The 12,619-nt window shown below is 41.6% G+C and overlaps 1 protein-coding gene across 1 annotated transcript; it reads right to left on the bottom strand.

The window, feature by feature from the left end:
- Positions 1-237: 237 nt before the first annotated feature.
- mgarpb (mitochondria localized glutamic acid rich protein b) lies at positions 238-12,141 on the bottom strand. Its single transcript, XM_054778490.1, has 5 exons — positions 11,928-12,141; positions 6,694-6,791; positions 6,488-6,560; positions 5,528-5,812; positions 238-2,624 (listed from the first exon to the last, which is right to left on the bottom strand). Exons 1-5 carry the CDS (start codon positions 11,998-12,000, stop codon positions 1,153-1,155), a joined length of 2,001 nt encoding a protein of 666 aa, XP_054634465.1. The 5' UTR covers positions 12,001-12,141; the 3' UTR covers positions 238-1,152.
- Between the last annotated feature and the right edge of the window lie 478 nt (positions 12,142-12,619).

Genomic DNA, 12,619 nt, shown 5'->3' on the forward strand with positions numbered 1-12,619 from the left:
TATTTTAGTACATTTTCATACATCCATAGGGGCATCAAATTCCTAATTAGTCTGAAAAGTCAGCACATAACTAAAAAAATGGCCAAGTTTCATACACTATGTGTTATCTACAGTATGTACAGTGTAACTTCATTTAATGAGTTTGTTCCAATGATTCCACCAACTCATGTAACAACAACAAACAGCTGTCAATTAACAACAGATGTTTTTAAAACCACGTTTTAATCTATAACTCAACTTTGACATTTATAATTTATGACATTCATATTTCAAATTTACATCACGGAAATGCTAATGGGTTAGTTTATTGATAACATCCACAACAAATGTACATTCAAGTACATCACATTTACATTTTAACCAATACAAAAGCAAATATTTTTGTTAAATAATAGTGAGTCATGTGACTCTCACAGGATATGGCATCCCCAAAAAGGCAGTGGCTGTTTCACAAAAGGAATCCTTCCATCAGTACACTTCAATAAGTATACTGTGTATGGGTGTGTAAATTTTGACAGTTTAGTGCAGTACCAAATCCATTACCGTAAATGACGATCGTAGTATTTACCTGCATCTTCTCCTGTTCGCTACTTTTCCACTGCGACGGGTTGTTCCTCCCGTTATTTCAAGCAACTATTGAAGGTGGTAATTGTCCATCAATGCACACTCACTATTTTGGCCGTGATGAGTGCAACTTGCGGGTACTGACAGTGCACTGCATTTTGCCATACTGTGTGTAAACACACTTATGCACTAAAAAGACTATTCAGTATGGTAGTGCGCCAATTGAGGCACAGCTAATGGGTATGTCGCGGAAGCGGGGGGATTAACTAGAAATAATGACAGCTGAGGAGCAACTGTAGTGGTGGAAAGTAATGAGGAGAAGAAGGTAAATACTGCATTTATGGTAAGTGCGCAATAACAGTAATAAATTTGGGCCAGCATTACACTGTCAAAATGAGTACACAGTGTACTGTACACAGTATACTTATTGAAATGTACTGACGGGAAGTATTCCATTTGAGACACAGCCAATGTCGGTACTGCAAAACGTGGTAAGAACACATAACACATGTCTGATTTCATATAAACGTTTTGTCAATATGGTAAAAAATACAAACTAGGATAAAGTGACTGTCCAAATGCATTTGCTTACTTTGTGATTCCACAGATTGTTTCCTCCCTGCTTTCACACATCTGATCTTCACCTTCGTCCTTGCTTTCATTTGTCTTGTTTTCACCTTCGTCCTTGCTTTCAATTGTCTTATCTTCACCTTCCTCTTTGCTTTCATTTGTCTTATTTTCACCTTCCTCCTTGCTTTCATTCGTCTTATCTTCACCTACCTTCTTGCTTTCATTTGTCTTATTTTCACCTTCCTCCATGCTTTCATTTGTCTTATCTTCACCTTCCTCCTTGCTTTCATTCATCTTATCTTCACCTTCGTCGTTGCTTTCACATGTCTTACTTTCGACTTCCTCCTTGTTTTCATTTATCTTATCTTCGCCTTCGTCCTTGCTTTCATTTGTCTTATTTTCACCTTCAGCCTTGCTTTCATTCGTCTTATCTTCACCTTCGTCCTTGCTTTCATTTGTCTTATTTTCACCTTCATCCTTGCTTTCATTCGTCTTATCTTCACCTTCGTCATTGCTTTCACTTGTCTTACTTTCGCCTTCCTCCTTGTTTTCATTTGTCTTATTATCACCTTCCTCCTTGTTTTCATTTGTCTTATCACCTTCGTCCTTGCTTTCATTTGTCTTATTTTCACCTTCCTCCTTCTTTTCATTTGTCTTATTATCACCTTTGTCCTTGCTTTCATTTGTCTTATCACCTTCGTCCTTGCTTTCATTTGTCTTATTTTCACCTTCCTCCTTGCTTTCATTCATCTGATCTTCACCTTCCTCCTTGCTTTCATTCGTCTGATCTTCACCTTCCTCGTTGCTTTCCTTTGTCTTATTTTCCCCTTCCCCCTTGCTTTCTTTCATCTTGTCATCATCTTCACCTTCCTCACTGATTTGTGACTGGTGACCAGCGGTGGGCGTCACCTGTTCCAGAAGATGGTGGTGACAGTTGGACTCTGGAAAAGACTCTGGTTCAGAAACCGAGAGCACCTCCATTTCTGACCCACAGTCAGCTTCTGGAGATGTACCTTTTTCTTCAGAAGCACCAATAGCCTCTTCCACAGGCATTTCAGATTCATCCAATGCATCTGCAGGAGTGATAGTTGCCTCTTCACGGGCGATGTTCTCCTTGGGATCAGATTCAGGACCAGCAAGAACCTCTCCCATGTTATCCACTGCTTCCTCAGGAGGTACTTCCTCCTCTTTTTCAGCAGCTGGGGAAGAAGCTTCCTCTATCTCTTCTCCAGCCACTATATCTTCTGTATCCACCTTTTCCTCAGTAAGCACTTCTGCAGGCACCAGATCGTCTTCATTCATGGCAACAGCCATCTCCTCAGAGTGTTCTTTAGCGACTGCAAGGGTTTCCGCTTCTAACAAGTCTTGTCCATCTTCTTCTATCTGCCGGACAGCTCTCACCAAACTGGACTCGGCGACAGAAGCTGCTGCAATTTCAACTGAAGAGCCAGCGAGAATTTTTACAGCTGTAAGAAGATCTGTCACAGCCTCTGAGGGACACAAAGTGGACAACTTCAACTTTAAATGAAACTGGTGGTCACTAAGAGGTCCTTTAAGACCTCTTTACAAATATATGAGCAGTCCATTTAGTTGATGGTAAGTTTGTTTTAACAGGGAGCAACAGAATCCAGAAAAAAAATGAAGTAAAGGTTATAAACTCATTTGTATTTAATTGAGTGAAATAAGTATTTGATCCCAATGCAAAAAGTGACTTAATACCCTTGTTGTTAAGCACAGAGGTCAGATATTTCTTGTCGGTCAGAGAAACAGTCCCAAAAATGTTTCCACAGTTTGACAGTAGGGATGGTGGTCTCATATTCACCATTTCTCTGCCTCCAAACACGTCGAGTCCAAATGATGCCATTCATCCATTTTCTTCCACTTATCCATCTCAGGGTCGCGGGGGCAACAGCCTCAGTAGGGAAGCCCAGACTTCCCCATCTCTTGCCACCCCCTCAAGTTCCACCGGGGGGGATACCGAGGTGTTCCCAGGCAAGCTGCAAGACATAATCCCTCCAGCGTGCCCTCAGTCTACACTCACGCCTCCTCCCTGTTGTGAGGTTATGAACATAGACTGACCTGTAAATCAAGGGCTTTGCCTTATGACTCAGCTCGCTCTTCACCCTGACAGTCCTGTACAGAGACCGCTTCATCCAATAGCCACCTGTCAATCTCATGCTCCAGCCTTCCCTCACTTGTGAAACAAGACCTTTATACTTGAACTCCTCAGTCAGGGCACTGCTTCTCCTTTTTGTTTGCCAGAACCTCTTCAAAACTGACAAAACTCCTCCCACATCCAACTTTTTGCTTCAACCACCGCCAAAGCCGCGCACCGGCCTGCCAGTGCGCAGTTGCTTCAGGGGTCCCACAAGTCATTCATGCTTGGTAAGACTCCTTCTTCAGGTTGAACTTAACCGGTCCACCACCGGTCTTGGCCATGGTGGTGGAGAGGTTTGAATGGCAGAGATGTTTTTTGTGTCAGGTGTCTTTTATCTACATAATGAGTTGAGATTAGTAGTACTTTCTTAAGGGGACAGGACTAATTTGTGAGTTTCATGGACAAATAACAGGTCTGTGGGGGTCAGAATGCTTGCTGGTTGGTAGTGGATCATATACTTATTTCCCTCAATCAAATATGCCCCTGTTATGATAAACCTACATACTGTACAAATTGACTGTTCATATCTTTAGAAGGGGAAAAAACTTACAAAATCATCTCAAATACTTTTTTCCTTACTGTATTTAAGGGTCTTCAGTTTGTTCTAAGTTCTCACTGACATGCAAAGTCGCATGTTAGGGGAGATAAATTGACTGCAGTAAACTGGCCGTTATATAATACATACAGCGGAGTCAGTGAAAGACATTAAAATGAGACTACGCTGCCACCAAAGGAAACACATGGACGCCCACGTTCACTACTGGCACGACGTAAACCTCAGCACAAGCACAGACTGGTGGGATGTAAGAAAGTACTGTATTTATTGAGCAGGAGAAGTGACATCAGACTGATAGCCAAAATAAAAGTGGCTGCTAAAGTTCACCAGACTTGCGTTACAGGTACAAGTTATTTGTACTACTTAGTACAGGGGTGTCCAAACCTTAGCGTGGTGGCCACTAAGATATTTGTCACATTTTAATTGTTTAAACACGCTAAAATCAATCCAATGTGGGCCGAGTCATTGTAATCTTTTTAATTGCTTTGCATATTTTCACAAAGTGGCTCTCTTAAAAATGTTCCTAAATTAATTTCTACTTATTTTTACCCTTATCAGTATTATATTATCTTTTGTTCTATTACAGTATATTTTCTTGGAGATGAATTTAGTAACAAACTATATTGGTGTCCTTTGATATCTGCTGAACTAGGCACTAGTGAGTTATAGTGAGTTCTCCCACAATTGTCATTGTTGGGGATAGGGTGAAAGTCCAGGTTTTGTGCAAATTCACATTTTGCATGTTTTGTGGTTAGATGGACAAATTTTAGGCAGACATTTTAGTTTATGCAAAACACTAAATAAAATCCTCTTAACACCATTGTAATCACGGCCGCTATTTCGGCACCACGCGGTTTGAAGCACACCAACACCAACACCACCTTTGAAACGTCTCTTTTTGACATACCATGGCTGCACCTTAATTGCCGCACATCCGTACTTGCACTTAAGGTTTTTTTTTTTAGGGCATAAGAGTGTTCACACTGAACAGTACACTGTTAATACCTGGATGTTGCACTCAAAATGGTGAGTGCACAGTGATGGACACTTAGCACCCTCAATAGTCGCCATCTTGGCTATGTAGTGGAAGGGTTTTTGCAATTCACAATTGAAAAGGAGGAATGAAAAAGAAAAACGTGGGGTCGTCGTTTCCTAGTAACGGCAGTAATGGATTTGGGACAGCACTATTTTATCTGTAGAATAAGCCGCGGAGCAATAAAAAAATGAGCCGTTTACCTCAAATGGCCTCTGTGCTGCAATTTGGACACCCGTGACTTTTATAAGAAAACAAACACACCCAAGAAAATTTCATTAACTACCCAGAAAACAAACATTATTGCTCCGGTGATGACAATTCCTATAAAACTGCTAATTCTAAGTTCAGAGCGTGGATCTAAACGAATAGTTTGGAATGGGTCATGGGAAGGAAGCCTCCCAAGAATTCAACTGATGGACCCCAAACTGGTTTTCATAGAAAGACGCATGTAGAACTAATTGTTCATTCTTCCCTTTGTTTCTTTTGGGGTCCATGAGCCTGTTTCCTGGGAACAAAAGAGGCGGAAGTGTGGACATCTAGCTTCTAATCAAGCAAACACATAAGTTTCACGCAGACATCTCTGCAGCAGGACCAGTCTCAGCGAGGGAACGAGGGGGTAGGGACTCCTCCACTACTGATGTACCCGCACTCTCAGCTGAAGGTGCCTCTGTTGGGGTCTCCACCACAGCCGTGGCAAGAGCATCTTCAACTACTTCCTCCAAAGCTACAGGCGGGGCTGCCTCTTCTGCAGCAGAGTCGTCGTCAGTGGAGATGACCTCTGACACCACATCAGCATCTACTTCAGGCGCTGTGCTTTCACCAGAAGGCTCAACGGCGCTCTCTGCAGTGGCAGCAACAGACTCCGCAACCGCGGGCTCTTCTACTGGGGTGACATCAGTTGTGGCCTCCACTTCATCAGCTGATGAAGCTGAAGAATCAGAGTTGGAAAACAGAAGACACACTGAGCACGTATGACAAAATGCAGTGCACTGTCAGTACCCGGATATTGCACTCAAAATACGAGAACACAAAGAAGGATGATGAGGTGAAGAAGAAAAAAAGGAGAAGACCGAAGAGGAGAAGGAGGACAGAAACTAGAAGTGGAGAGATATGGTGAAGAACAATAAAGGAGGAGGAGGAGGAGAAGAATGAGGACAGGAACAAGAAGGATGGAGAAAGAGGCGGCCAAGGACAAGAAGGTAAAAGAAGAAAGAAAAAAAGTAGAAGGAGAAGAAGAGTACACAGTGTCCACAGTATACTTATTGAAGTGTACTGACAGAAGTATTCCATTTGAGACTCAGCACTGCTGTTTATTGTGAAGGGTTCAGGAAGTTTTGTCTGGTCTTAAAAAGGTAAAACAATTGTTGCTGTCAAAATATAGTATGAAGCAAAGTCTCATCTCAGCGTGTCACTATTAGAAAGTGATCACATGACAGAAGCTGATGGTTGGTGGATGTCTGTTTGCATTCCAGATCGCTTAGTTTGTATTTGTAGACACAAACCAGAACAGACACGCTATTGACCATGATCATTCTAGCATGTTTGTTATGGGGTAGCCACAATCAACAGCTCGACAATTGTGTGTGTGTGTGTCATAGCTGACCCTCTGCTGTGGAAGCCATGTTGGCGAGTCTGTCCTCATAGCGCTCAATATCACCACTGACAGTCTTGTAGGCCTGATAAACATACAGTTATATTCCTTCTGGCACACAACAAATCAAAAATTTAAAATCAGTAAAATGACAGTATATGTTATTATGGATTTGTAGTGCAAGATGTTGGAAAATGTAGAGTACAAATGGATCTTACATAGACAACTGCGGCAGTGATGCCTCCTCCACACAGAACAAAGTATGTCATGTTGGTCGAGCCACCAGGAACCCCCAAGGCCATATGCCGCACTGGAGCTGAAGGGATGACAAATTTGTGCATAATATTCACTGTTTGTTCTAATTCTGCAATAGAGGGTGACACACAGAAACATGACAAGCTTTTGGGTTATAAGCCAACATGAAGAGCAACTTGATGCAAAGGTGAGAGTCATGCTTTTATTTTTGGAATTTCCTGTTTCCACCTGCGTTTCTCATTTGTCCCCAGATCGCATTACTTCAGGTGATGGACGGAGCTGCGAGGCAGACCTGCACCACCTCCTGTCCACATCCGATTGTTTTTTTTACTGCCACTTTTTGTCTCCTTGTGTTAGTCATCGCTTGCTCCGACCTCCCACGTGTCACATGTACAGGTATCCATCCCTTCAACCACCTCTTTCTGTCTTTGCCTGCTTGTTCCATCCCAGCAGCACATTTTCTACCCTGCTGCGTATTTTTCCACATTCCCATATTTCCACATTGTGTTTTCCAATCCATACCTTCAAACAAGTTATTTTGAAGGCACATGAAAGAAATATACAGTATATATAAATAAATCATTTTCCAGTGTATTCACACTCCTATCAGTCTCAGCAGCACTTAGATTCTGACTATTGGGGAGAAAAAATCACTATGTTAGCTTTCAAAGGAGTCTCTAGTGCAAATGGTTGAAGGACAGCTTTACATTTACTGTACGTTGGATGCGACTTTGTAGACGTTTTAGGCAAAAAATAATAATCCTACAATAGACAGGGTTAAAGGATTGTCACTTTCTCACAGGCTGCCTCTGTGTCTGCATCCGGGGTCCAACCCAAACACGAAACGTGACAGTCAGTGCATTCCTTAATCCTGTTACACAATGTGGCCCTGCTCATTTGGAGCAAAGGAGAGCTAAACACCAAACCATCCTCGAAATTAAATATCCGGTAGACCACACAAATACCTCCCTGATCTCTGATTTGTATCAGGAAAAACACTCACGTGGACTTCATGTAATGCTATCACATAGTTCTCCAAGACGTGGTAACTAACACTAAAACAGATTCAACGCTTCTAATAGGCTATTGTTCTGGTGAAGGACTGGCGAGTGTGGCTTTCTGTAGCTTATGAAGATTTGTTAGTGTTTAGAGGATTGCCAGTGGTGCATGCAGAGGAGGCCAAAAATAAAAGCATCCTGCATCCAAACCAATTTAATCCCATCTAGAGCTCGCACACAAGTCTTCTGCCAGAATATAAACATGCATTCACGACAGAGACGGGGACTGGAGTTTGCGGCTCGGGCTCCAGTCGCACACAGACTTCAGGATTGACTTGGACTCGTGCTCAAAAGACTTCAGACTCTATTCGGCCTCCTGAACAATCATGTTTTATTTTTTTCCCTTTTCTTTTTTTTGGCCTATTAATATTGGGGAAACAAATGTCTGACAAGCTTAATGTCATTCCCTCCTTTCTGACATGGTAATTAGCCTTTGACTGGGTGAGGCGTAACATTTTCTATACTTTTGTCCTTGTTATGGTCCAACTGGCCTGCACAATGGGGGCAGGGGGATAGGGGGGAGGAGGAGGATATATAATCAACTATGATCATGTTGGAAGAATAAGGTTTCCTTCAAAAGGAAGTCATTCTTTGCGTTTTTTTCGTATTGTATTGAAGTACCCTGTTTAAAGTGATCATATAACTTATCAGTACTGATGCTTTACGTTAATAAAAACGAGGGATAACAGTGGGGGTTACTTGGCATTTCTTAGATATAGCTGTGCAGTATTCTTATTAGCAGCAGATGATAGAAGGCTCATTAAAACAAGAACAGACATGACTTATTTTAACTTGCAAAAAAAAGACTTGTGAAAATCCCTGATCACGAATGTAAAGCACACCCAATGTGGAATCACACCGTTAGTCCAAGGGGTTGTCAGCAAGTCTAGATTGAAAGTAAATACTTTAACAAAATTCTATTTTCTTGGTGACTGAGCTCCCAACTCCCTTGACATCATTAACAAACCCCTCCCTTATAATTCTGAGCTGGTCTCTCATCTTTCTCATAATCATCCAGGTGATATTTTGCATGGATCTCCATAGCGACAGGGATTGACTGCTCTATCTCTTCCATGTATGAATTATTGCACCAATAGCCCATCTTGTAGCCCATTCCAGTCTTGTGCAGGTCTTCAATCTTGTCCCTGAGGCACTTTGACAGCTCTTTGGTCTTGCCCATGGTGGTGGAGTGGTTTGAATGGAAGACACGTGTCTTAGCCACATAATGAGCTCTAATTAGGAGTACTTTACAAAATGGACAGGACTAATTTGTGTGTTTCATAGACACATACCATATTTTCTGGACTATAAGTTGCACTTTTGTTCATGGTTTGGCTGGTCCTGCGACTTATACTCTGGAGCGACTTGTTTTTTTCTCCACACCAACAGCCGCGAGAGGGCGCTCTAGGCTCGTGTGTCAGTATCAGTTACTCCTATCACTCCTGTACACCACTGAAAATGTACAACGTAAACATCAACTTATAAAGACAACTGAGAAAGACGGAACACAAATGCCCCAAAAAGAAAATCTTCCGCAGATTACAAGCTGTTATATTGTTGAGGCTATAGTCGTCCGCATAACTGTTAACGTTATGTTAACGTATCACCTATTCACATTACAGACGCCTATTAAGCCTGTTCTCCGTTTGGTTATTACTGACTAGCCTTTCAAGATGAAATGTCTGTTCTTGGTCTCTGATCTTCTAAAAGAAATGTCCCCCCCCAAAAAATGTGACTTATAGTCCAGTGCGACATTGTTTTTTTCTCTTCATTGTGCATTTTTGGCTGGTGCGACTTATACTCCGGAGTGACTTATCGTCCGGAAATTACGGTTACCGATCTGTGGGAGGAGAATGCTTGTTGGTTGGTAGGGGGTGAAATACTTATTTGACTCAATTAAATATGAGTTTATAATTTTTGCTGAATGTTTTTTTTTCCCAGTTTGTCTCTCTCTTGCAATAAACCTGCCATAGAAATTATGAACTGTTCATATTTTACAAAAGCAGCAGGGGATCAAATACATATTTTTCCACCACTATGATCGCATTACCGCGGATCTTGGAATTGCAATTCAATTCAGCATTCATGGCCCTGCAAATTTGTGGATTTTTCATCCAAAAATGACTTTACTTTCATTTTTTCTCCAAAAACAGGCTGTTTTCTTCCCCACACAAACCACATCTCATTCGCTACAAGTTGGTAATTTATAAATACATGGCAATGCAGGTAAAATGTACAGCATACATCTACCACTGTTAGAAAGAACACCATTTTTCACATGTTTCTCCTTACTCAATGGTTTTTCGTCAAGCATTTTTCGCACGTCGCAATTTCGGTGGTCCTATAAATGCACCATACAGAAGGCTACTTGTGTGTCGTGAGACGCAAAGGTTTGTTTGGCTGCCCTAGCACGAGCTTCGACAGTCAATTTGGCCTCAATACTTGCAACAAGGTGAACACAAGTTGATATAGTGTGGATTGTGTAGAAAAAAATCGCCTGACAACCAGGCTAACGTTACACAGTGGGTCCAATTCCATCTGTTCGATACATTAGCATTCATTAGTGGTGAGTACCTATACATTTTAAACTTTGAACGTGTTGAAGTGTGCAAGGCATATTGTGATTGTGTTGTAATCTAATAAGTCACTTTCATTGCATACAATGTTGGTCTGAAATCGGAGAACCTCGACATCAAGCTAATAGAAGGGTTACTCGGGATTTTACACCATTCGCTGGTGGTCCCAGAAGGTAACCCCTACAAAAACACATCAGTGGGCATGCCTAAACCTTCCAAACCACGAGTGAAGGAAACAAAGCTCGTCTTGTCCTGTTGAAGCAACCAAGTCCTCCCCCATCCAACATTATGACACTGCAGCACCTTGCAGGGACAAGGCCAAGTACAAGTTATTTATAAAGGTAATCAGTTAATCTCACTTGCAAGGTTCAAGCCTGTTAAATCGGACATGCATGCCAAGATGGCAGAAAGGACGGGGATGAGCACGTGTGACCATGTGCTCTCCTCACACGTTGTGTCAGATGAATCTTGACCTCCAGCAGATGACCTGTGACATTGCGGCCTATGTCATGGCTGCATACTTCGCCTTTGGAGTGCACTGTCAATAACGACACGTTGAGCTCAAAATGGTGAGTGTACTATCTTAGTGGAACAAACAAAGTGACGGTGTGGCCAAAAAAAAAGTAAAATTCATTTTTACTCATCGTACAACGAAAAAGTGGGGGGAAAAAACACTGGCATATTTTATTGGAACATCCAAATGCTGGTAATAATGCTCCACCGAGGGATTGAAGTGGGTAAATAACCATTTCCGATAAGTACACAACGGCAGTGCACTACACTGTCAAAACGCATATACTCAGAAGTACTTATTGATGTGTACTGATGGAAATATTCCATTTGAGACGACAACGTGCTTATGAGTAGCAGCTCATGTCCGCACCCCTTATGTTTACCAACTTTGGGAGGCTCCCTCTCCCCATTCACGTGTTTCTAATTTAAAATAAAAGAGCTAAAAGATTCACTCCTGCCAAAGTCAGGACTTTATTCAGGAAATTGCCAATGTGGGGGGAAATAAAGCAGTGGAAGCAGTTTTGTCCCTTCGGCTGAATTCCACATGCTCGAAGCCCAGAGCAAATGATAATCCAGGCAAGGATGCGTGAAAAGAGAATATACAAGACCCAAATGCCAAAATTCAGTTGGCACGCACTGTGGGACTTCAGAAGTACAGATACAATTTGGATTATTGACGCTCATAAATGAACAACAAACAATCAGAAGAAAACATATCGGCTTTGTATTATAGGTGACAAATTAGATATCTAATATAATGAATTTTATTTTTATAATTGCAGAGGGGCAACAAAAAAATAGCTGCCCCCGTGCCACACTTTGGACACCTTGGGATAATTGATTAGTTTTTGCACTGAATTTCAACGTACAAGTACTCAGTTAGGACAAGAAATAGCAAATGTTGAATTATTACATCACAAATACCAAGAAGAAAGAAAAAAAAAGACTTCATAATGGATGTGCAGGAAAAAAGTGCCTATGAATAAGTCAATTTTCACATGTCAATACACAACAACTGAACAATAATAATGAATAACAATTAAAACTCACCTTTTCTAAATGTCGGTGTAAAGACCCTCTGGGCCACCGGGCCGAGTCTCTGCCAAACCCTCCTACAGAACATGTTGTAAGCAGCAGCAACTAAATGCGTGAGCGTGAAACTGCCCCACAGCCTTTTGGAACTCTGAGCTTCCAGTCGCCGCTTAACGTGGATGAAGACACACCATCACACCCTGTTAGAGGTGGCGCCTCACTGGTCCGCCCCCTAGCGGCCATTAGACGAAAAGACACTCAAATACCTGCATGAACACGACTAGTTAAATAATAAAGTTTAAAGTCAGGCATAGACATGGGTTTTGTTGGGTTATGATAGGCACTGATAATCTAAAGTAGACTCTAAACTTTATTAGCTATGAAAAATATTGCGTCCGTAAATGTAAATGCATCACAAAGAACCTCATATGCAAGAATTCACCATTGAAACGGAAACTTGAATCTGCTCAACAGACTAGACGCTAAGAAAGCTGTTAATCAGAAACTGTACTAGAAGTATTTAATCTTCCTCTTTCACGTTTGCGATTTATATACTGTACACCACACGTGTGTCGTTTTTTTACGTTTAATATAAGCTACAGAAGCTGAAGTCAGTCAATATTTTTAAAGTATTGAGTATGTACAACAGTTGGTATAACAAGTGGCAGAACATTACACACGAGGTTTTAATTTGTGGCATGACGCCTGAA

The sequence above is a fragment of the Dunckerocampus dactyliophorus genome, chromosome 6 (assembly GCF_027744805.1).
Source record: "Dunckerocampus dactyliophorus isolate RoL2022-P2 chromosome 6, RoL_Ddac_1.1, whole genome shotgun sequence".
In the NCBI taxonomy this organism is placed as follows: Eukaryota; Metazoa; Chordata; class Actinopteri; order Syngnathiformes; family Syngnathidae; genus Dunckerocampus; species Dunckerocampus dactyliophorus.